The sequence below is a fragment of the Lutzomyia longipalpis genome, chromosome 3 (genome assembly GCF_024334085.1).
Source record: "Lutzomyia longipalpis isolate SR_M1_2022 chromosome 3, ASM2433408v1".
NCBI classification, from domain to species: Eukaryota; Metazoa; Arthropoda; class Insecta; order Diptera; family Psychodidae; genus Lutzomyia; species Lutzomyia longipalpis.
The window spans coordinates 11,802,279-11,826,707 of record NC_074709.1 but is presented as its reverse complement, the minus strand read 5'-3'; the positions used below and the strand labels follow the sequence as shown (position 1 = coordinate 11,826,707).

Here is a 24,429-nt window from a genome sequence, read left to right as displayed (position 1 = left end):
GAGTGGTTTCGAGTGGCCGTATTCATTTTCCCCCCAGAGCCCCACTTTATAGCGCCCCCATATAATTTTCATGTTTTTCTGATTACTTTTTGAATTTGGCGCCCTTTTTGGTACATTGTTGAAGAGAAAATGAGATGGATGCATTTCATTGCTATCCGTCTCTCTCGCACATTCACTTTTTCGCAATTTTCTCGCGTTTTCCACCGAATTTTCCGGGGAAATTGTGTTTTTTGTGACCAGGAAATAATTTTTGAATTTTTGGCATCAAAAGTTCCAAAAGTTTGCGAAAATCCATTTCCGGGAAAAGTGAGTCGTGTAAAATCCTCAACCGTCAAAATTTCCGCGAGCTCTAAATCTCGTCAAATCCCGCACGGAGGGGCTCCCCGGGGCCGCGGAAGCACCCGTAGATACCCTAGAAGTCCCAAACATGTGTTTTGTGCCCAAAAATTGCCGGAAAAACAAGAAAATCACGAATTTGTGGAAAAACAAAAAAAAAGTTCGTTAAAGTTCAAATTTTATTATTTATAATTATGAGCTATCTCACTCTAATTTCCACCATTCGTCTCGCTCACTCCATTTACGGTGTTCTTGCGGCGGAAACAGCAGCGGCCGCGAGAGAGGCGGCCGCTAATTTATTTGCGGTTCAGCACAAAAAAAATCATTTGACAGTTCATAAAATTTTGTTGTTGGTGTTTTTTCGTGGTGGTGAAAAATGAGTAAATTCTCTGTTGTTTTGTCGTGAATTTACAGTGAAAATCATCAAGAGTTATCCAGGAATACTTTCGAATAGTTGGGTAAGTTTATTCTTCAAATGGGGACGTTCAGTGCTGCTGAAATGCCTTGTGAGACTCCGCAGATTAATTGTGGGCCCCACACGATTAGCTAATTTGTTGCTTAATTGTTGTTTATTTGCTCCGTCTGGTCATCAATCTGGAGCAAAGGTTGGCAGGGAGTGTGGGTGGGTATGTTCCAATTGCAAGGGGGTGATTCATAAACGAGGTTAAAATCGATTTTTTGTGCCTTTTTCCGTGCGAGAAGAAGAGAAGTTTTGCGGGAAGTCCGGAAGGGTTTGTCGGGCAGACGGGAGGGCATAGAGCAGGTTCCTCGATGTCTCCTCACACCATCACAGACTGGATTTGCAAGAAAACTCGCCGAGTTGGAATTTCAATGAGACATTCACATTCTTGGGATCCCTTTTCGCATTCTCTTCGCACATAAGGAATGAGAGACAGAGAGGGGGGGCCAAATAGGCCACAAAAGGGCTTCCCGGAGAAGGAAGAGGAGGAGGCAGAGAGTTCTGGATGGAAATGAGGGTGATTGATCAGGTCTGCAATAATATAATTAAATTGTTGCACCGATGGATGATTATTCTACCTTCTCGCGCGTGTCTAATTACTCGCTGAGTGCTTCTTTTCTCTTCTTTTTTTTTCTTAACTTCATTTACTGCTCTCTATGTTCTTGACCAGCCTCCGTGGTCATGGGGCTTCCACCACCAATAAAATATCCATTTCTTTCGGTCGAGCGACACTCGCGCAAAATTCATTGCTCACCGCAACAGCACACCTTAAGCACATCATGAAAATGCATTAAGAGAATATTTTAGAATTCCACCCAAAATGTTGTAAAATGGAATGCCATCATCTAAGGAAGGGGCCAAGAGACCACGAAGAATCTCTCTCCACAATATGTGTGAAACCGTTGCCCCAAGATTTCTTCGCGTCTTCTGTACACACGTTGGGATCTCTTGGTGAAATAGATAAGCCTACGGGGAGAAGCAAAGAAAACATTAAGATGGCCCGTTCAGGCAGGTTTTTTTCTCTCATTAATTTAATTTAATATATAAAAAAAGTATTTGGCTAGGCGCTCTCTAGTGCTCTCTTCTTGGGGAAATTAAATCTAATTAATGGGAAGAGATCACTTATGGGCTTTTTTTTTTAGTTAACACCATCATATCCCCACCTCTGTGTCACCATTAATCACTCAAAGATTGTTAAGAAAAGTGTTTTGCCAATTTAAAAGGGGTTTGTCATTGAGGAAAGTAGGGGTCCAGTGTAAAATATAATTAATTTATTTTTCGTAGTTAGAGAAAATCAAAGAGTAAAATCTATGAGAAAAGATCTTACAAGGGACTTTTCATTCAGAACAATGAGGTTCATTTCTTACAGGAGAATTTTCTAAGAATAAGTATTAGAGCCGAAATTTTACTAGAAATGTGTTAAAATAATATTTAATTTAGCATTAGTTGTTCATGGGAGTGTAAAATATAGCTCGTGTTTTTATGTAAAAATTAAATATTATTTTAATAAATTTCCAGTACAACTAAAGCTCTTAATATTTTTTAAATTCTCCTAAAAAAGATTAATCTCATCAATTCTGAACAAAATGTGATGTGCCCTTGTTAAAATAGAAAACCATTATAACAGAATTATAATTTAAAAAAAGTTAAACTTCTGAATGAATCTTCGCTGAATTTTAATTTTAAATAAATGTATAAACAAAAAATCTCCATTTTCAAGAAAGAATATTAAAATTCATTTAACCAAAAAAATAATTCTTAACTTAATGAAATAATTACCCCCTTAATTCATACGAGAGCAGCGAGAGTCCCCTTTGTAAATCATACTCACGCTTTAGCAATAATAATGTCTCTGATGGAATAAAACAAAGAATGAAGAGTTCTAGGGGGAATTTAAAGTTCCCATTTCTTCTTCTTCTATTTTTTTATCGATCACAATTCCACGGAGCATTGGAAGCAATAAATCTCACTTAACGGTGTGATATATTCATCTGAGATGGGCATCAATTTTTGCTCCCCTCTCGTGGTCATGAGCAATCTCTTTTAGTTGCAGTGGCACGATGCTACCATCATCATTCTTTGGGGGCTCTCTCAGTTGGCCCACAAAGCCGTCTCACCTGCAGCAAATGGAAAAAAGGAGGAGGGGAAGAGGTAGAGAAAAAAGTGATGGTGCAAAATTTCTTCTCGCATCAATCTCCTTGTCCATTGGGACAAGAAAACAAACCGAGAGTGGGCTTCGCAGTTTTGCACTGTACGCCACCGAGAAAGTTGCAATTTGGATTTCATTTGGACCGAACACCTGTGCAAGAAGAAGCTTGTTTTTTTTTCTCCTCTTGCCCGTGATCTTGGCATTGGATTGTTATTTTTTCTTGGGGCTATGCCTCAGTGTTTTTTCCCTCTATCGTGTGATTTGTGTAGCCTATTGGAGTGATTTGCAATGAACATCAATTGTGATCTATCTCTATGGGTAGAACAGGAATAAGTTTTGTATGAAAAGAGTGATTTTTTTTATTACAAATTATAAATTGAGAATTCTTGTTTGCCCACATTTTGCTTTCTTCTCCTCGCAATTTATTCTTTTTCCTCAATAAACTCAGTTGGATGTTGTTTTAGAATTCTCTGTATTTAATAGAATTTGATTAGCATTTTGTTGTGAACGCACCTTTTCTTTGCGTCTTTCTGTTGTGGTGGCGGCTCAAGATGTGCGGGGGATATTGAGTGTGATTTTCATGAGGAGTTTCGTGCCAAAAAAAGCGAGGTGTCTCTATTGATCAAACACCGAGAAAAATAGTTCTCTTATAGAGAAACTTGTACAACAGGGTGCTAAAGAATTATTATTTTCATGCTCAATGAATGTTTGAGAGAAGAATTTTCACGGTAAAAAAAAAATGGATCAGTCATGAGGATCGAACCAGGGATATTTTGTTTGAGAAGCCAAACGTCATAATCATTGTACTAAAAGTTTCTCCTTTTTTTCTTATAGAGAATTTATTCTAATTAATTTTCTTTAATAGAAAGGAATAGAAAAAGAAAGGAATAAATTGAAATAAATTAATATTAAAAAGAATTCAACATTTTTAGTCCACTCTGTGGCGCATTTGGCCTGGAAAAGAATGGTCTTTGGGGCAACACATATAACACACAAAACGAAAGAAAAATATAACTCGTGGTAACCCTCTCACCAATAGAGTATCAAATAGCTGATGAAATTGGGTGATAAAAGACCAAAATACCGCGAATTCTTGCACCAAAACAATCCATTTACATAAAAAATCATTCATAGTGGCATATAGTCACACACACAGGAGATGTTAAAGTGCAAATCAATCTGCTTTTCAGGTCAATGATAAACATAACACCGAAATCATTGACTTATTTTTCTATCCCACATTTTATGCAATTTTATTTAAATTCATCTTCATGCCATGCAGAGAATTTTATGCTCATTAAAAATGGAAAAGAATATCTTGAGGACACTTTAACAGCTAATTCATTACACACATCCATGTTACTGAGTGAGAGTATAGAGAGGGACGAAGAAGAAGAAGGTAAAAAAAAAGATCAATTGAGGTGAGAGAGCTACGCGCAAGAAGCTCCACGCCTTGAAGAGCAAGTTAAGCTAAAAAAAAAAAAAAACAAGAATAAATTGGATGCGAGAAGAAAGATTGGTGGAATGGTGATTGTGAAGAGAGACGGAAGTGAAAATGCATCAGCATCGACGCCAAAGAGGCTGAAAAGTACGAAATTGCGAAAGAAAAGGTAAAATATATAATAAAAATACATTGAGGCGGTATTTCAATTGCAAATTGGCCATGAGCATGCACACAAAACATTCTTTTTCATAATATTCACAAAAATTAATGATTCCGCTATTTTAATGCAATTTAAACAATCTATCTATGCAATAAGAGAGATAATTTTGTGCATAAAGTGGCTCATGGTGCGCATTCTTAATGCACAACCATCATTGCAAGAAGTTGTTGAAGGAAGATGAAAAAAAAGAAGAAAGATCGTTGATGATAGACAAGAGATTTCATCGATGTGATTAAGTGTAGTTGGATGATGTGAGAAATTTGCATTGTGCTCGAGTTTGTGGTTAAGTGTTTCAATTGAGGAAATTTCTTTGGCACAATAAGTATGTTTAAGTGCAATATTGAAGCTAAATTTTCAAAGAAAAAAAAAAAGAATTTGAGACGAGTTTTGAACCCAAGACTTTTACCTTGCAATGCAATGGTCTTATTCATTACACTAACTTTTCCCCTATATACGAAACTATCGTTTACACACAAAAGGATTCATTTGCAATGGGGATTGTTTTAAAACACAGGAAAATCATCAAAAGCAGCTGTAAAATGTTAAAATAAAATAATTTTATTAAGAGCTTCCTCCTATTGGATCATCCCATTATCCACTAAATATGGGATTCATTCAAAACTTCTGCTTTAGTTTTTTTTGTGGTTCCTCTGTCGATGAAAAAAGCGCCGTATCACTCTGAGAAAATGGAGATTAATGTTTATATACTAACTCCGAAAAAAAATAATGAAACGTAATCCTCGGCATTACGAAAATTGCCCACCAAAGAGATTCTTTTTTTCCCATTCACTGATTTGCATACAGATAGCGATTGAATTAGCATGATGGGCAATCAACGAGAGTCGCGCGCTGGGAAAAATGTGCGATGACACCGAAAGTAATCTTTCATAACTTGCAACATCTCACAGGTTGGGTGGTGTGGTGTCGTTTAATCTGCCTTAGAGAATGGCATAGAGTACAAGCATAGAGTGTTGTGAGTGAAAATTGTTGGGCTGGTTTTGATGTTTTATTGCTCTTTCTGCAACTTCTTGTAGATTCAAAGTACGCTACGTGATGCCGTCTGCAAGGTTGTCTCTGCGTGAGGAGGACGTGGTGCGGTTGATGTTGGAATTCCTCAACAATCGTGAACTGAACATTACACAGTTGTCGCTTGAACGGGAGACGGGAGTTATTAATGGGCTATACTCGGACGATGTGCTTTTTCTGCGTCAACTCATCCTCGATGGGCAATGGGACGATGTACTGGAGTTCATTCAGCCCCTCGAGGCACTTCAGGCATTCGATATGAAGCATTTTCAGTACACAATTCTGCGGTACAAATACATTGAGTTGCTGTGCATAAAATCCGAAGCAGGTGGCGGTGTGGCAGCAGCTGGAGGAGCCCTCATGGGATCCATTGATGGTGCCGTTGAGGAGGTTGTGCAAGTTTTGGGGCAACTTGAGAAGCTTGCCCCGTCAAAGGATGAATACTCAGGGCTCTGTATGTTGCTGCAATTGCCACGCCTTGGGGATCATATGCTCTATCGCGATTGGAATCCGAGTAAAGCGAGAATTCAGTGCTTCCGGGAGGTGTTTCCACTTGTGGATAGATTCTTGCCGAGTGACAAGAAGAGTATTCAAAATCTTGCCGCCAAAAATGATCGACTTGTACAGCTAGTCATCAAGGGGGTACTCTATGAGTCGTGCGTCAACTATTGCCAGGCAAAAGCCACAGGGGCAACGGACACGGGGCAGGAGATGACATTCTCAAAACTCCTCGATGGATCTGTTGGGTTCAACGATAGCGATTTGTCGCTCTTGAGTTGGCTCCAAAGTATTCCCATGGAGACCTTTTCGGTGCCCTTTGAGCAGCGTACCCTCAATGTGGATGTTGAGCGTCTGGAACGTCCATCATTGGAGACATCGTGGACGGAACATATGCTAATTACACCCATAAAACCCAAAACTTTCCCACACTCCGCAATGCCCTTCACACGACCACGTAGTGCTGCGGATATCATGACAAGGAGCCTCCTGCCGACTCTCGAGGGTAGTGGGGGTGCCTTTGGGGGGAGTGTTGGCTCAAATGGGAATGCAGCAGATGCAGGACAAATGTCACGATCGAGCTTTGCAAGTTTCCACCTCACGGGCATTAAGCCGAGTTCCGGGAAACACATGACATCCAGTGTTGATAGACTCTTTGAGAATGACGGAGAAGTTTTTCTAAGTAGCAACTACAATGATTTCCAGGTTTGTTACCCTTAAAGTTTTGCAGAGCATTTAATCCATTTCTGAAGAGAAAAATTTATCTCATGCCGCGTTTCTTCCAGCAGGGTCTCCCATCGATCCAGGAAGCTCCGTCATCACAGTCAAAATCCCCAGAACCTGGAAAAGTTGATGGTGCTGGACGAGATAGTCCGAATACAGCTGCATCAACAGCCAAAAGTTCCCGAAGAGATTCTCTAAGTGAAAAAATCGTGCATCACGATCTACATGCACTGCCCAATCAGCCACAACATCCGCCGAATGCATCTACAGCTCTTCCTGCTCGCGTCGTGACGCCGCCTCAGGTCACGGAGATCGTCAAGAAAACGTAAATCTTTACCCATGAATGTTTTGCGAAGACTCCATTGCATGTGTGAACTAGAGAAAACTAATCTTTGGCGTTTTTTGTTGTTCTTGACCAGGTTACCAGACAATGCATCAGCTCAAGGTGGTGGCGGGGAGCTATTTGAGAAGTTCCAGAGGCAAAAGCTAAACCGTGAGCAGGGCGGTGTCAACAACAATGGGGACAGGTAAGAAAAATCGTTCAATGTGGAAATGTTTCGGCATCGGCGACGCTTTAGTCACGGAATTAGATAACGCGACAAATAATTCTAGAAAAAAAAAATTGGGAAATCAATTTGTTCAGTCAGTGCTGTGACGTCCGGACGCGTTGCCCCTCATTGTTTCTCATTTTCATTCAGTGTACTTTTGTCAATCGGAGAGACGTGGTTGAAAAGCAGAGAATTTTAGAGGCCCTCGAGGGCATAGTTTTGGCAATTTTGACATAGTTTTATTTTATTAGAATAATAAAATTACCAAATATTTGGAGCTTCCGGTGAATTTGTGGTCAATTCGGCAAAATTTTTTTATCGACGAGCATCTTTTAATACCGTTTTGTGCGAAAGAAAATCATAAAAAAAAATCATTTCCAATTTTCTCGGCGGGTAAGAAAGCATAGAGCTTCTCTCCAGCCATCGTGGTGGACACTGACATAAATACGGGGTTTTTATTGTTTAGTCATCAAAGTGAAAAGTGTTTGTGTTTTTTCCAGTTTAGTTTCTTCGCATCACTTTTCCCTCATACTCATCATTTTCTCTCCGAAAGGCAATCTCTCTCACGCAGCGATGAACGACCCCCCTTTGACTCCTCTTCATTCTTTTTTAGCTGTTGTGTGTGAAGAAGAGCTCAATGGGGAGAGAAATATGAGCCATTTATGGGGGAATTATTCGTGTCTTTTTGGGGAATCAAATAGCCAGACGGGCGTGCGCGCGATCGTGAAAGAAATCCAGCGGAATGTCGATAAGGGGAAAAATGTGACTATTTATAGTCAGACGCTTTATAGCACATTTTTTTTCTTGGTTTTAAATCATTCAGTGGGCACGGCACTATTTACTCTTCACCAGAAGATAATCTTTTACACTTCCTCCGAATTTTTCATCCATCACATTTTGACGCTGAAAGATAAATGCTTTGTGTGATGATATATCGCTTAAGAATCTTTCGAAATAAATTGTTACAATAAAAATTCATTTATATGTACTGCCAACATGAATGACATGCTTCGAAATTAATTATTAGTTGTTGAAAATTAGTGCGTTGAAAGCGTCTTGTGAGGTCTTAAATAAATGATTAAAATGCATTTTTTTTAAGGAGAGAGAAGAATCTTTAAGAGACAGATTGTTATTTAAAATAAATATTTATTTATTTAATCATGAGGTAAACTGAGGTAAAATTGTAAGGGGAAAAAGAATTTTAAAAAGTAAAAAAGTAAAAGTTCTTGATAGAACTGAAGAAACATCAGAAGCAGAAAAAGAGTCCTATGCAAGACATATAGAGTAGGTCCCCTGCATGTAACCAAAATTATTATTATTTTAAATAACTTTGGATATAGTCAAAGAATCAAGAAAAGTGTGTAATCATTTTTCGGAAAAACGCTGAAAAATTAACGAATTTTTAAGTTGATTAATTTCTCAATTTATATCAATTGTCGAATATTCTAATAAGTTTCAAATCAAAGCTATTTAAATTATTAATATTCTATGTATTAGAATAATTTTCCAAAATCTTCTACAAAGTGGAAAATTATTATTTTTATTTATTAATTATTATTTTTCTTAAAAAAAAACCTCAAAACTCGATAAAAAATTATGAAAATTTTTTTTAATAATCTTCTGGTTTTTAAAATTGTTAAAAATTTCATTAATATGCTTTTAATGAGTCACCAATTATTCTGAACCTCTCTGTACTAATAAAACATTCGAAGCATTCTGGCGAAGATTTTCTTTATAGTAAAAATCAAATCTTTTTTGCATTTTTCATCGCATTATGACTTGATATGACTCCTCCATGTAGTTATGAGTATTCTCAGTATAATTTTATTATTTTTTTTTGCATAAAATCATCTATCATAATAATCATAACGATCATACGGCTATGTGAGTCATTTGAATTTTATTTGATCGCGTATGTGTGATGAATTTAAAAATAAAAAAAAAGTAAAAAAGCAGCGCAATGTATTTAAATTAATTGAGCTCGATGTAACGTAATAATTACGTTGTTGCCGCACTAAAATGCTCTGTTGCACTGCGAGAGCGCACAAAACAAAGAAGGTTCGCATAAGGCACCACCATAAAGTACAAACACCATTTGCCATGAGGGAATATCGCGTCAGTTATTCAAAAGCTTCCGATCCGTGAAGAGTTTTGACTGATGGTCACTCCGTTCTGGATTTCTTGTTTTTTTTTTGCTCGCTAAAAGGGTTTTTTTTGCCTTAGGTGCGTGATATATAGTTTGAAGAATTTAGAGGAATTCATAAAGATTTTATTTGCGCCGTTTTATCTTGTTTAGAGGCTGTGAGTTTTTTTGTCGTGTGTGTAGATAAGTGAGACATTTTGCACCAACAAAAGGAATGTACTACAATAAGAGATTGCATCCGAGACAGGCAAAACGCCTTGAAATTGAATATGTTTCGGAGGATTGCAATGTACATTCGGGAGGATCACGCGTATCCCTCGATCGTATCTCACGCAAATCCTCAACACCAACGCGGGATATTCCTCAGCGTAAAATTATCACTGTAATTGAGGAGGATCCAACTGTTAGAGATCACCGATTTGATGCACTTTTCTGTGGTACAGATCGTTTGAATGCCACACGTGAAAAATTGTAAATGTCGAAACATTCCCAAGGGGAGAATCTTTGTGACCACACTCAGGAAAATCTCATGAATTCTGTTATTTTTGCTTGTTGCAGCACAAAATCCACAAACAGTCAACAGAATGGACAAGAAAGTGGTGGTGGGATGAAGGTACCGAATCAACTGGAGAGTCATCAAAATGGCAATGGAGTTCCCAGTCAAGACAGTGAAGATGTAAGTCCCTCCAAAAAAATACTTTTACTTTCACACCATTCCCCTTCTTTTTATGAATTCTCTGGGAATTTTTCTCCCATAAAATCCCTGTATGTGCAATATGTAATCGGAGGAAAAAAGACAAAAAAAGAGAGACAATTTTCTGCTTAATGACTTGTTTCGGGGAAAAATTGCCTCGCAACAGTTGAGAGGAAACTGCAGTAGAGCCAAAAAAAAAAGAATTAACTTTTGGCACAATTTCCGGAATTACAATCTAACATTTCTTTTTTCCAACAACATGTTACAATTTTTGCAGAAGAAATTATTTAAATAGCTATTCCCCATTGAGGTGAGTGTTTGGTCACACGTTTTTGCATATTCGTCATTTTATTCTGCATCAAAAAAAAGTGAAAATTTCCTTATTTGAGTGATTTTCATGTAATAAGAGTAAAATAGAAGTCAATTGGTTTGCTTTCGATGTGATGGAAGAGCGAGAGGGGAAAAGATATCAGAGACATTTTCCACATTGAAGGCTATTTTATGGTGAAAAATATACGTCGTTTAATTTTCTCACGTGATTTGCATTACATTTACAATCGGATAGCTACTAAAAGAGGTTTATAAATTCAACAGATAGAGGTTTATCGTGGACTACATTGAATTTAAAGGGGTACAGTAAAATGCTGATCTGTTGCTGATTTTGACGAAAAATTAAATTTTAAAGGTTTTTCGTTAATTTCTAGAGCATAGAACCTATACGATTTATAAATAAATTCAAAACAATTTTAATTATTACAACATTTTTCTATTTTATTTTCCGCAAAATACTTATACGTACATGTTAAATGCAAATCATACATTAAAATACATAAATCTGCATAATAAAATAATAGATCATGTTGTAAAACAACATCATTCGCAATCATACACTTGATTGCACGTACAAAGAGTTTAATTTTGATTTTAATTAGAGATTAGATGATAAAATTAATTGAATGGCTGGATAACTTTAACTCTTTGAGGAGGTTTTCTTTAAACATTTATTTGTGCAGCAGAGTCCATTGACATTCGGCAGTAAGTTTCGGATGTTTGTACTCACTCTCACTGCATCATTGCTCGCGCACAAATAAGACAAATAAGTGAGGAATATTAAAATTCCAACAGCATTTCATTGACAAATAAAAGTCATTGGAAATGAAGATTCTTTTCCCATGCAAACGAATGGGGAAATTAAAATGTCTTTGGCGGCATTTTATGTGCAGCAAACAACATATGTGGGATATGTAGTCACAAAATTACGAATTTTATTCCACTGAATGATCGCCACTGTAATTGATCACTTTGTGGAATTTAATTAAAATTTAAAAGACAACACTGTTTCGTAATTGAGGGCAATGTCGGGCGCCAAAGATTTCAATCTATCAGCAGCCCGCGCGCCAGTAGATAGATTAAGAGGAAAGAGCATAAAAGAGTCTCCTAAGATACAGGCAAATGCTGCGTGTGAAAGTCAAAACAAATGAGGCGGCTTTTTGGTCAAGAGAGTTGAGGAAAAAAAAACACACAACTAAAATATTCCAAAATTAGCAAAATAAATACACATTATGGGATAAATTATTATTTATTTAAAATTAGCATTGGTATGATGGAAAAAAAATAAACACAAATTGCTACATAAGACGCTTTTGCGCCTCCTTCACGTACAATTAACACAATTTGTTGCCGCTATCGATGTGAAAAACTAGTTGAATTATATTGTGGTTTGATTTGTGAATGAAGAAATACAAATTCATTGAGCATTTGTGTATGAAATGGCCATTCATTGAAGGAAAATTGAGCGTGTGCTTTTTTCGTTACTTTTTTTCCTTAAAATAACGGTCACAAATTCAAATAACGATTGACATTTAAGCAACAAATGTCAACTTAATGCAGTCAAAAAACAATTTCTCCTGTCACATAACTTTTAAAAGGAAACGGTCATTTCAAAACACTTAAGAAACTATAGTTTAAAATACACCTTCACATCTATTTAAACACATTAGCAACTTACGAGAGATATTTAATTCCATCCACCTACAAATTTCTCTGTCTATTTGCGATTTTTATTTGAAACTATCGCGCAAATAAGCCTCACTTATTTGCCTGATGTCATGTTTACTGGAGATTACGACGGTATAAATTATTTATTAATTGCGTTCTTGCGAACACAAAGTATTGCCGCAAAAACGTTGTTCAATGTACATATTCTCAATAGGAGGGAAATAATACTCATAAGATGAACACGGGATGATCATAATTTTTTTTAAAGATGAAAAAATAAAAATAAATTGGTGTGACATTGGATTTTTCTCCTTAAATCGGATGATTAGTTAAAATTCACTCTTATAATGTTGATTAGCGTGAAAAATAGGAGGGAGCACAACTAAATTAATTAACATCGATAAATGGTGGTATGAAGAACACCCAAAGATGGTGAATTCTTGAAGGTGATCGCGAAAGTGACCACGATATTGGTGAAAACATCAAAGAGACGAGGAATACACTGAAAAAAAAGAAGTTTCTGATTTCACTTATTGCCTTTAAATACTCAACAAATGGGTCGGCAATTAAAGGTGACTCGTTCAACGTCTTTTTCTCCCGCACAAGCCGCTCAAATGCTTTACATTTGGTGCAAAAGCTAAAACGGCATAATCTTAATGTTTTAACATGAGAAGCTATTTATATGTGAATTTTATGTACAATTGGATGCTATTAAATGATGTTTTTGTGTGAATTCTTTTTTCTTCGTGTGTATATCGCTCGGAGTAATCGCAAAACGTGAAATAGATACAAATGACAAACATTTATGTTATGCTATATTTTATCTCCATTTAAAACTCATGTTACTCTTATCTTCAACACCACGCAATATGTGGTGTTGTAGAGCAATTCAAAATCTTATTGCCTTTTGAGTGCAGCAATTTCTGGTTTTTGGAGGGAAATAATTGCACGGCGATTGCATAATTTATTGATTTTGCAATGACGTAACTTTTGCTCTATTGGCAGATGTCAATGTCAATTTATGACATTTAAAGTTATACATACATATTTGCTAAAAATAACTGTCCTTATTTATATTTTTTAGAAATAAATTATTATCTAGAGGACTCATAATTGAATGGATGGAAAATTCTATAAGGATTGTTATCGTTCATATGGTCTTCCACTGACAGTTATCACTTTCAACATGACATTTGTAATTATCTGTCAAATTTTACTAATGTCACTGTCATTCTAAGTTTATATTTATTATCTTTAAATTAACGATCTTCCCACAATCTATAATTCTTTCAATAATAGGTGATTACTAAGCTAATTCTACTTTTGACTTTTTTTGTTGGTGTCAAAGAAAATGATTCTCCAAAATCATTGCAAAATATCATTAATGTTTTTTCCATCACCATCAAAATGAGATTCTATTAATACAACACACAGCAATGAAGAGAGAAAAAAAAGTGTCGACACGAATGGTGTGTCGATGATGATGATCTTTCCGGGAGAGGTGGGAAAAAAAGCAAATATAGGAGTTTTTGGGGAGGTGGGCGAGAGATGGAAAAATAATATAATTTGTGTACGACTGTTGCCTTTTTTGTGGCCGCACCATACCCTTTTTGGGGATTTCTCCGCATTTTATATTTACCATGCCGTGAAGACAGATAAACATTTGATGAACCCACGCATTTAACACAGAGAAAATCACAATTTTTAAATGACTTTTGATTTTTCTCTCAACTGGGAAATTCATTTAGTAAAATCCATGCTGAAAGATGCAAATAAAAAGAAATAAAATGCATTTATTCGCGCGATGGATCAGTGAGATTTTTTTTCATGCATATTGTGCTCCTTCATTTTATTATAAAATTACGCTGAAATAAAGCCAAATCAACAAACTATATAGAAAGAGAGAGAATTTCAAAGTCACGAGCAATGCGTCGTGCAATGATCAATAAAGTCATATGTATACAATTTGTAGAACACCTTGGAATACGAAGTCAACTTCCATATAAATAATAGTGGTTCGGTGCTTTTGGTAGCTTTTTTTTTCGTAATACTTATTCACTCAAAACTGCTCAATGTCCAATGTAAAGAGGGAGAAAAAAATGCGAGTGATCCTACAAAAATACTTAATTCATTCCTCACATGTGCTCCCGCATGTGTTGGTGTATTTGGTTGTGAACATCAACCAAAAACATTAACAATGTAAAACAAGTAAAATATTTTTCTGAATGTAACTGTGGGCTTTGAAGAGTTTGTATTGAGATGACACAGTCATGAGCGGAATTGTGTCTTTTAGAGCTTAAAAGATTTTATATAAAATTGTCTTAGAGAAGGAATCGTTGGGACTTTCTTTCCCTGAAAAATAGTTAAACTAAAATAAAATAGAAGAGATATTTTATTGCAATTCTTCCATCAATGTTGGTGTCTTCAACAAATAAATAAATTGATTAAAGAAGTTTATCCGTGTCTGTATGAAAATTCATTTATTTGTTGAATCATGTAAAGAATCCAAAAAAAAAGGTTACAAAATCACCAAAAAGACTTCCCATTCTCATCTGGGATTAGTAGCTTTGATAATTACAACAAAAATGTCTTTAAAAAATGCATTAAATGACGTCATAATTGTATTTTTTGAATACCTTAAATGATTCATCTTGAAAACCGATTATTCGCTCATAAAAGTCACAGTTCCAAAGAAAACTTTTATGACTCATAATATAATATTTTATTTCTTCATTTCATTCACTAAAACACAATTTGGCAACACTTTTGCAAGCCACTGTATTATCACACGGGCTCTTTTGAAGGAGAATTTCTTTACGGTGTGCTAAAGACACTCACTGACGTGACTTCTTAATCGACAATCGGATTTGGTCCGCGATTCATGTTGCGTGCTGTGTGTGCTTCTTTTTTTTTTCTCTATTCCCGCCAAAAAAATAAATTCTATTTTTCCTGTGTGTGAGAATCCTATTGTGTTTCCCCCTCGCGTGTATATGCATCCTTTTTGCATGAAAGGATTCGCAAAAGTGTGACGTAATCTGCAGGAAAAAATCTGCATAAGCAAATACGGAAATAGTGTGAGTCATACACAAGCTTGCGAAGAGATTTTCTTATACATAAATTTCATTGAAATTAGTATAAACTGAAAAAACAAATAGATTTTGTCTGAAAGATGACGAAGCACGGTGCATTGGAGCAAGTGAAGCGTATTGATGCAATATTCGGTGGTCGTCGGAATAGTGAGGTAAAAGTGGTTGAAACCCAACGGAGTGCCAAGTGTAATGTTCACGGTGAGGCACGTAGGGGTAGTTCAGGATCACTTACAAACGGGAAGAGGGACTCCGTGGGAAGTATTGGGGGTGCTTCACATATTAATGGAAAACCTGTGAATTTGAATGCCATCCTTGGGGGATCACAGCAGCAAATTTATGTTGATAAGAGGGCTTCAACTACAGCATTGGATACACTCCCGGCGCATATTCGTAGCTCAATTGCAAATCTCGACAATAGGAACTACTTCCAAGATTTCAAACAACACAGTACAACGACAAATCGTGAGAGTTTCTCCAATGGGATACGTCGTACGAGTATGCCCGTGCTCAATCAGCAGAGGTACAAGAACTCAAGACAAAATATATACTAATAGGAAGAAGGAACAATCCACCTGTGCAAATAACCCACGTTAACATATTAATCATTATTACTAAAAAAAAAAAACGTTTTCAATTTACCTTTTGCATGCAAATTTGCAAGTCTCCGAGACACTTTTCATACCATCCATTCATGGGTGAATGAAGCAAAAAGACAAATAAATTTCTGTATGCGATGAAAATAGAATAATTGCGTCATTAATCATCACACAGATCACCACGGAGATCGCAAGAACAGTTGATGTCTTTGTGTCTTTATTTGGTCTTGTTGTTGGGCAATCAATTGTCACGCCAGAGTGAAAGAAGTGATTGAATAAGCTAAAGAAGGGTTCCAATTTGCTCCGAGAAAGTCGATCAAAATGGAGAATCTTGTTATAAAGAGCAAGGAGAAGAGGAAAAAAAAATAAACAGCACGTATACAGAAAGTACGATATATATGAAAGTAATTGCAATTCCGCACGAGTTTCCTGTGCAAAGTGTGCAGAAATGTTCCATAGTATCCACGCAGAAAGGAAAAGTCTTATCTCGGACTGGTGGAATTTTAAAGAGTATCACGAAGTGCTTTTAAATGCCTCATGATGCTCAATACAATAAATGTTTCTCAAGAAAGGAAATTTTTTAAAGTACATATTTAAGGCGTGGAAGAAAAATTGAGATTTTGGAACATGCACAACATTTACCTTTCAATGTTTAAGAAAAGTACCAATACGCAGAGAATTATTTTTTTAAGCTAAAATTTAATCAAAAATTGATTAAATTATGTGGAACTGTACACGAGATAATCTCTTAAATTTAATTTTATCAAACGATTCACCATTTTACTACGATTTTCCTTTGATTTTCATATCAGTAGGGGAACGTGGCCCAATTCCGATCACCAAAGGTCCACGCAGAATGAGAAAAAAAATTATATAAAATAAAAAGCAATATTCTTAAATTTGGTATCACTTTAAAGTCCATTTAATGCTCTTTTTACTCCCATAACTTTCAATATTAAGAGCCCATGTAACATTTTGTGACCACCAGAGAGCTGATTTGGTCACACAACGTTCTGCCGACGTAACCTTTACGTCGCCTTGTTACCAACCGATATGGTAGCGGCTGCGACGTCGCTGTTACGAAACCTTTACGTCACAAAAATTACCATGAAAACATTTTTGTGCAAATTGTACAAAATATTCACATTTGTAATGCAATTTTTCTTGTAAAAATCATAAAATGAGAAAATATGAATTACCAATACAAATTATCCTCAAAAATACTTCAATAATTTAGTTTTTTATCAAAATAGAACATTTGGTCATTTTTGCGACTAATTTGGTAATCTTGTGACGTCGTGAACAAATGGTAGGCATAACGTCGCGATATGGTCGCGCGCAACGTCGCCGTGACCACACTCTCAATGACCTATTGTTACCTTGCAAAAACTGACTAAGTATTTAATTATTTCATCAAATAACCTGCTAGATATTCATTTTATAGAAGAGCAAGGATAATTCAATGCATTGGTTGGCATAAAAATGATAAAATATACTTAAAATAATGAAGCATACCCCATGGTAACATTTGTGACCAATTTGGTCATCTCGCGACCTCATGAACGCGTGGTAACCGAATGGTCATATTTTAAGGTCGCTGCGACGTAACCGCGACCACACTCACAATGGGAGATTGTCACCTTCCCAAAATAGTTCAAATATTTAATTATTTGATCAAATTACTTGCTCTATCTTCATTTTATGGGAGAGCAAGGATATTTTAGTGGATTCGTGGGCGTAAATATAGCTAAAAATGCATAAAATCATAAGATGTATTCTTTGGTAATTTTCGCGACCAATTAAGTAATTTTGCGACGTCGCGTTATTACGTAGCGATTACCTCGCGGCAACGTCCCCAAAAATGTAAACAATGGGAAGCTTCACATAAATAGGGAATTTCCCAGCAAATTTTCTTCTAGCTGTGGACAAATATGAGGTAGCATAGAATCCAGAGTACCTGGATCAATGTTTCATGGCATTACATGGCATGCATTGGTGGAAATTAGCAAGAAAATAGATCAATTTCTTCTTCTGAAGGCAGAAATTGAAAATCTTTGACATGAAATGTCACAGAGTTTTCTCATTGCACCCAGCAAAAGAACTTTCGCCGACATTGTCTGCGGAATTTCAGGACAATGTATTGGACAAATCTAATAATTATTATTAAAAATTTTAAAATATATTAATTTTGTATTAATAGCTTAAGATAAGTTTGGAAAAATGTAGGTAATAAAAGCAAAAGTGACGGAAAGTTTGGTCAAATTATGATTAAATTTAGTCAAAATGACGGTAAAGAGATATTAAATGACGGTAATTTCCTTAAGAGTTAAGGCGTAACCAAATTTTGTTTTTAAATTATCATTGGAAATTGTCAAACACTCAAGAAAATCGTTCTCATTTCCCGGAAAAGCGCTGGGTCATACATGAATTTTCCCGTTTTATTGGTGTAAAACATTTTGATTTTTTTTTCTTAATTTCTAGCTTTTCTAGTAAATTCCTTTCTATGTGAAATGAAAGCACTTTGAAAGCTTAACATTATATATTTAATCCATTTTCCTACGAAGAAACTCGCGAGATTCCGGCAGTGAACTTTTCTTTCGCTTCCCATTTCTCCAATATTCCACGTAACCAATTTTTATTTTCAAAAAAAAAAAAAAAAGAATTCCTCTCCAAACATAAGTGGAACCAATTGTCCATCTTTTGCCAAATATAATCACTTTTATTTGTGATTCTTTCGAAGAAAAGAATAGCACAGCTTCTGTGTACCACCAATTTTTGTTCAAAATAATCGATACGTTTACCAAATATAAGGTGAAATTCACCATTCAGACAGAAGATTTCTTAAGATTTCTCAAGAAAAACTTAAGATTTCTTAAGAAAACTTAAGATTTTTTAAAGAAAAGTTAAGAAAACTAAAGATTTTTTTAAGAAAAAAGTTAATATTTCTTAAGTCAGACTGAATTTTAGGCTAAATGTAATATTTTTTGATGATTTTTAAGATTTTCGATGTCTTAAGACCATCAAGAGCATTTTTTTTAACTTAAGAAATAGAAAATTGTATTTATCAATTTAAAACAAAGAAAATGCATTTTTGAGTGTACAAAATGCGAAAATTCGCTTTAATCAAATCATCATGCACTGATGACAGTCTTAAGATTGTTTAAGCATTCTTAATACTTGCTTAAAGGGCACTGAATGATTCTGAAGAATTTTCCGGGGGTGTTTTGAGGAAAATCACTCTGGAAAATATTTTGGGAAAATTATTATAATTTTTAGCCGTGCTTTTGAGTGCCAGTTTGTTCTATTCTTTATCCGGAAAAAGTTATAAAAATGAAAGAAAAACAGCTTACTACACTTGAATTTGTCTTGAAAAGTAACATTTTAGCTGTGATTCTTTCTTCAAAGAAACACAGCTTCTTTGTACACTCAAAAATGCATTTTCTTTGTTTTAAATTGATAAATACAATTTTATAATTCTTAAGTTTAAAAAAAATGCTCTTGATGGTCTTAAGACATCGAAAATCTTAAAAATCATCAAAAAATATTACATTTAGCCTAAAATTCAGTCTGACTTAAGAAATCTTAAGTTTTTCTTAAGAAAACTTAAGAAATCTTGAGATCTTAAGACTGTCTGAATGGTGAATTTCACCCATAATCAAAAAACTGACCATTTTGCCAAAACTAAAAGCTCCAACAAAAAGAATTATTCATATTAACGACTAAAATCTCAATATAAAACTTCTGCTTTTTTTATTTTTCATAATAATTAATTTTGGCCAAATTATTGTTTATAAGACAAAAAATATGATTTTTCTAAAATAATTAATTTATTATATGAACAATATAGCTGAAAATGGAGTAATGTTGGAAATGTCCAAAAAAAGTCGTAGGATTTTGCGACGATGGAAGTTTATTTTTTTGGGTGTCATGGCGACGGCTTTTGGCGGCGGTTATTTTGGCGGGAATTCAAATATTTCAATGCAAATTTTAACAAATTATTTCTCAATTTATATAATATATTGAGCAATATTTTAAAGCTTTTCCACCTTAGAATATATAAATCTAATTTTAGAAAAAATAAAAAAAATAATCAAGAAAATTCAATTTTTAATGGCAATAAAATAATTGAAAATTATCATTTTTGAATAAAGGAGCATTATTATAAGAATCTACATTAATTTTCGCGACGGTAGTTAAATTGGCATATATTTTTTAGGTGTGATGACTTCCCAAAAAATGCATATAAAAATAAATAAAATACGGGTCGCCATGAAATTATTCCGTATGGATATTTGTTGTAATAACTCATGGCGCCATCACCATGGCATTGGTATAAATAAAGAAAAAGAAAGAGAAAATATAGAAATGTTGAATGTTCAAGAGAAAAACAGAGACAGACAGTGCGAAAAATTGCGACGTAACCGCGACGTAAAGGCAACGTCATCGCTACTCGACGACGTAACAGGGAGGTAACGGCGACGTCGCGGTTACGTATGTGGTCACATGCCTGGTCGCAGCGACGAAACTGCGACCTTGTTGTTACGTCGCTATGACGTCGAAAAATTCCCCATTTACGTTGCCATTACGTCGCGGCGAGGTGCGATGTTACTTGTGGCGTGACGTTGCCGCGACCTGAAATTACGTCGCCGCGACCAAAAAATGTTACATGGGAGTTTTATCAATTTTAAGTAATAGTGGATTGAAAAAAAGTCGAAGGAGGTCGGAATTAGGCCACGTGCCCCTATGAATAAATTTGTAAATAAGATAGATGAGCAGCGAGAGTCAGAAGGTTTTGTTATCGTGTCTGTCTGACAGAGCTTTTATGTCGAAATTGATGTTTTCATTAATGCGACATCATCGCGCTTCACCTCACCTAATGGCACATTTAATTCTTTCGCAAAAAAAACCTCGTGTCACCATGTATGTATGTAAGAAATTTATTATTAATAATTGTATTTTGCACTCACTTAAAGCTTCTTTAGATCATCTTTTTTTTCGCACTGTCTGACTCATTTCTCTACAATACCAATAATGTGCATGATTCTTGTGCAAATATAAAACTTCTCTTGAGTATTTATTTCACACATCACAAAACGGATTCGCGCCAAAACATCTTCTAGAATGAAGAAAAAAAAACTTCTTGAGCTCTCATATAAGTTAAGAATCTATACAAGATTCACCGTCATGTCTTGTAAAGAGCAAGTACAGTTGGGGCAATTGAGTAAAGACTTTAAGAAGAAGAAAAAAAAATGGAGAGAAGTAGGTGAGACGTGATTTTCAATGTCATTTACAGGTAAATCGCTTCTTTTCTGCCCCACTCATGCAAATCTTGGCAATTGCTCAAGATCAGCTGTAGTGCGAAGCTCTTTAAGGCTGCTTCGTGGTTGAATTTGAATAATAAATTGCCAACAAGTCATTTTACAGCTTCAAGCAATAATCATTAATGGAGATGAGCGAGTAATTGGAATTCCATTGATTTCCTCCATATTATTCAACTTTTAGTTTTTTTTCTTTATAGACTCACTATCGAAATATTTTTCATGCCGTTATCGTCTATCAATATGAGCTTCTTGCATGTTGATCTGGTTAAAAGGACAACTTTTTTATAGTGGATTTTAGTTTGTTTGCAAGATGCTGTAAATTATGTTTTTTTTTTTCTTATTCGCATCTTGGGGGAATTAAATCTACATTTTTATGGCCCCCCATGGGAGGTTTATATTGTATAAAATTTAGCACCGAAGAATTAGGTGATTTCGGCAACTAATTTTGGGCAAAAAATACGACGGCATTTATTGTTTCACTGAGAAAATTACACAGTCTGTTCTATTGGATAGTTTTCCGTAAGAATATATCTCATTAATATGTATTTCTTCAGAGAGTTTTTTGACTTTCTTTGTATTTTGCGTATTATGTTAATTACTAGAAGATTGATTTGAATGATTTCTTAATATTTTTTCAAAATTCTTCCACGTAAGCTCATTAAATAAATAACAATAACTCTTGTGAATTAAACTGTAAATTACTTCGCGAGGGGTATAACCTGTGAATGTATCTCATCTTCAGTATTTTAATAGTGGTAATTAATAAAGTGCTTCATTAAATGATTTTTTTTCTGTGCTGCTGAAAGACATTTTAAAACAGTTTAATCTTCAAAAGCTGGATTGACATATTGCTTCTGCTGCAGCGAGAAAAGTCACTAACATTCTTCTTCTTTTACCCCGTGAGATGGTCATGGGGAATAAAATTCACGTCACACACGGGGACTAACAGTAATAACACACGCATTGAATTAATTATAGAGCAGATTTGCCGGTGGAAACTGGAATCTTATCCACATTTGTACATTATTTCTTTCTCCTGGATTTACACGTTGAAATGCGGAAGAGCAGCAAGAGGCGCGATTCAACGAATTCTCGTGGATCACCAGCTAAAGCTATTGAACATCCATCGGCATTCCCGTCGATGTTGCGCTCATCGACCCCATCACCGGGAACATCCCTTACACGGAGGAATAGCACGAATACCCTGCCGAGAAAGAGGAATTCCACATCAATCCCGAGGGATCCACTCAATTCCTTCGGTGGGAGTATGTACTTTCGTCGTGAAGCGAGCTATGACAAATGGAAGCCAGCAGCAGCAGCGGTGGATTTCTCCTCGACAAAAGCCCTCAGCACAAGTAGGGATGTTGTGGATGCATCCGTGGGGAGAAAAGGAAGAAATTCCATTACACCACTGAGAGATTTTGTTGGAGGGAAAAATGGCTTTGTGGCACCAGTGAAAATGGAACGTCCCAACTCCATTCTTCGGAGTAGTGTTCCAAGGTCCGATGATGATGATGATGGTTCATCCGGGAGTAAACTATCGCGAGAGAATCTCTCGAAGCACGTAACAATTTTGGCAAATGAAAGTGGATCAAGGGGAAGCGATAGGGAATCATCTCCGGAAACAGGACCAATTCACAGACGTGAATCATGGGGTTCGGCCAAGAATCTCCGTCGAATCTCCATTGATTCGTTGGATTTGCGACGAAACTCGTGGGATGGCAGCCGAAAAGCTTCTCTCGTATCCGGATTTGCGGAGGTACATTTATTATCCAAAGATGTTTCACTTTATTCAAATATTTATCTCTCACTGATGGTGCGAATTTTAAATGGACATCCACAATATAAAATTCAATTTATCGTTACTTTCAATTTTCAACTCTCACACACGGGCTGCCTGAAAATGACTATATGAGCAAATTATTGAAATTCAACAAGAAAACTTTTTTTTTTTTCATTTTACCTAGAGGGGACATTTTTCAAACTTTTATAGAGTTTAAATTTTCATTAATTTTTCCTAAAAGAGAAAAGACCTTAATGACAATGATTTTAGACTTTCACCGAGAAAAAAATATTCTATATAACAATGATTATGATTTATTTTTCTGAAATCAATGGGTGTTCCAATCACATTTGTGGTGATTGTGTGCGGATTTTGTTGCGGAAGTAGATTTTTTTGTATGTGTTTATTATTTTATATATTACTATATATGTACCTATATATAATTTTAATCTCATCTCATGATTTTCAATTGCACGCCAATTTTCGGTTTCATTTGCGAGAATTTTTCAATTGAGAGCAAGAGCCAATAGAAAGAAGAAAATGTTGTAAGCGCGATAACTTTCTTCCCTTCCATTTCACACACAAACTTCGATAATATATAAAATATATAATTATGAGTTTTGTGTATATACATGAAAAAATCATTATTATAATATTTATTACATTCACCGGTAAATCGTAAGAGATGTTGAATTATTTTATTACTTTCATTCGCGTCTCATTTTATTCCTCAATCTGCAATTTTGAGAGTTCAATGTGCATAATATTGCTTCTATTATTATTATTATGTAGAGTTTAGTATATAAGTTTTATCTACTTTTTTGTGCAAGACGATGGAGAAAAAAAGAAAGGAGAGTGCATTGGGAAGAAATCTTCAGTCATGTGGAATAATTTGAATATAATTTAATATGCGGAGAGATTTATCCAATCGAACAGGCACAAGCCAGTGAATGCCCCCAAATCTGCATTTCAACTTTTTCACAAATTTAAATATTACAGCCAGGTCAAGCAAAAAGTTTTGGAAGCTTTCCACTGCATTTGGCAGAAATATTTTTTGTAGCTTTTTTTGATCACCTGTGAGGACTAGAATATATTTTTCCTATCATCTGTATAGTAATAGGATGTTTCGAGAGTTTAATTTCCACTTCATCAGGTCTACAATGGCGTGTAATATTTATTTTATATTTCTTATATCTTTTTAATATTTAAATGAAAAATATTAGTTGAGAAATAAATATTAAAGTTACAAATTAATTTCAGAATAATATTAAATATTAATGAAAAACAAATAATAAAGAAAAAAAATGTTATACAACATTTTAGACCTGAACAAGAGGCAAGAAAACTCTCGAAATGTCGTACATGGAAGCGTATTGCGAAACTGTTTAGGATCGTTTATTG

At 35.3% G+C, this 24,429-nt stretch overlaps 1 protein-coding gene across 6 annotated transcripts in view; it reads left to right on the top strand.

Moving 5' to 3' along the window:
- The first annotated feature begins 661 nt into the window (after positions 1-661).
- The window catches only part of LOC129792166 (WD repeat-containing protein 47), a 34,732-nt gene continuing 10,964 nt past the window's right edge, over positions 662-24,429 (top strand). The window contains exons 1-6 of one of the 6 annotated variants that reach the window (XM_055830964.1): positions 1,416-3,283; positions 4,367-4,555; positions 5,644-6,838; positions 6,922-7,181; positions 7,276-7,383; positions 10,106-10,223. In XM_055830964.1, the coding sequence (XP_055686939.1) occupies positions 4,470-4,555; positions 5,644-6,838; positions 6,922-7,181; positions 7,276-7,383; positions 10,106-10,223 (1,767 nt within the window). In that variant the 5' untranslated portion in view covers positions 1,416-3,283; positions 4,367-4,469. Of the gene's footprint in view, positions 795-1,415; positions 3,284-4,281; positions 4,556-5,643; positions 6,839-6,918; positions 7,182-7,275; positions 7,384-9,430; positions 10,019-10,105; positions 10,224-14,850; positions 15,849-22,313; positions 23,005-24,429 lie in introns of those variants that run through there. The other 5 variants (XM_055830965.1, XM_055830966.1, XM_055830963.1 and 2 more) reach the window with 5 other exon arrangements.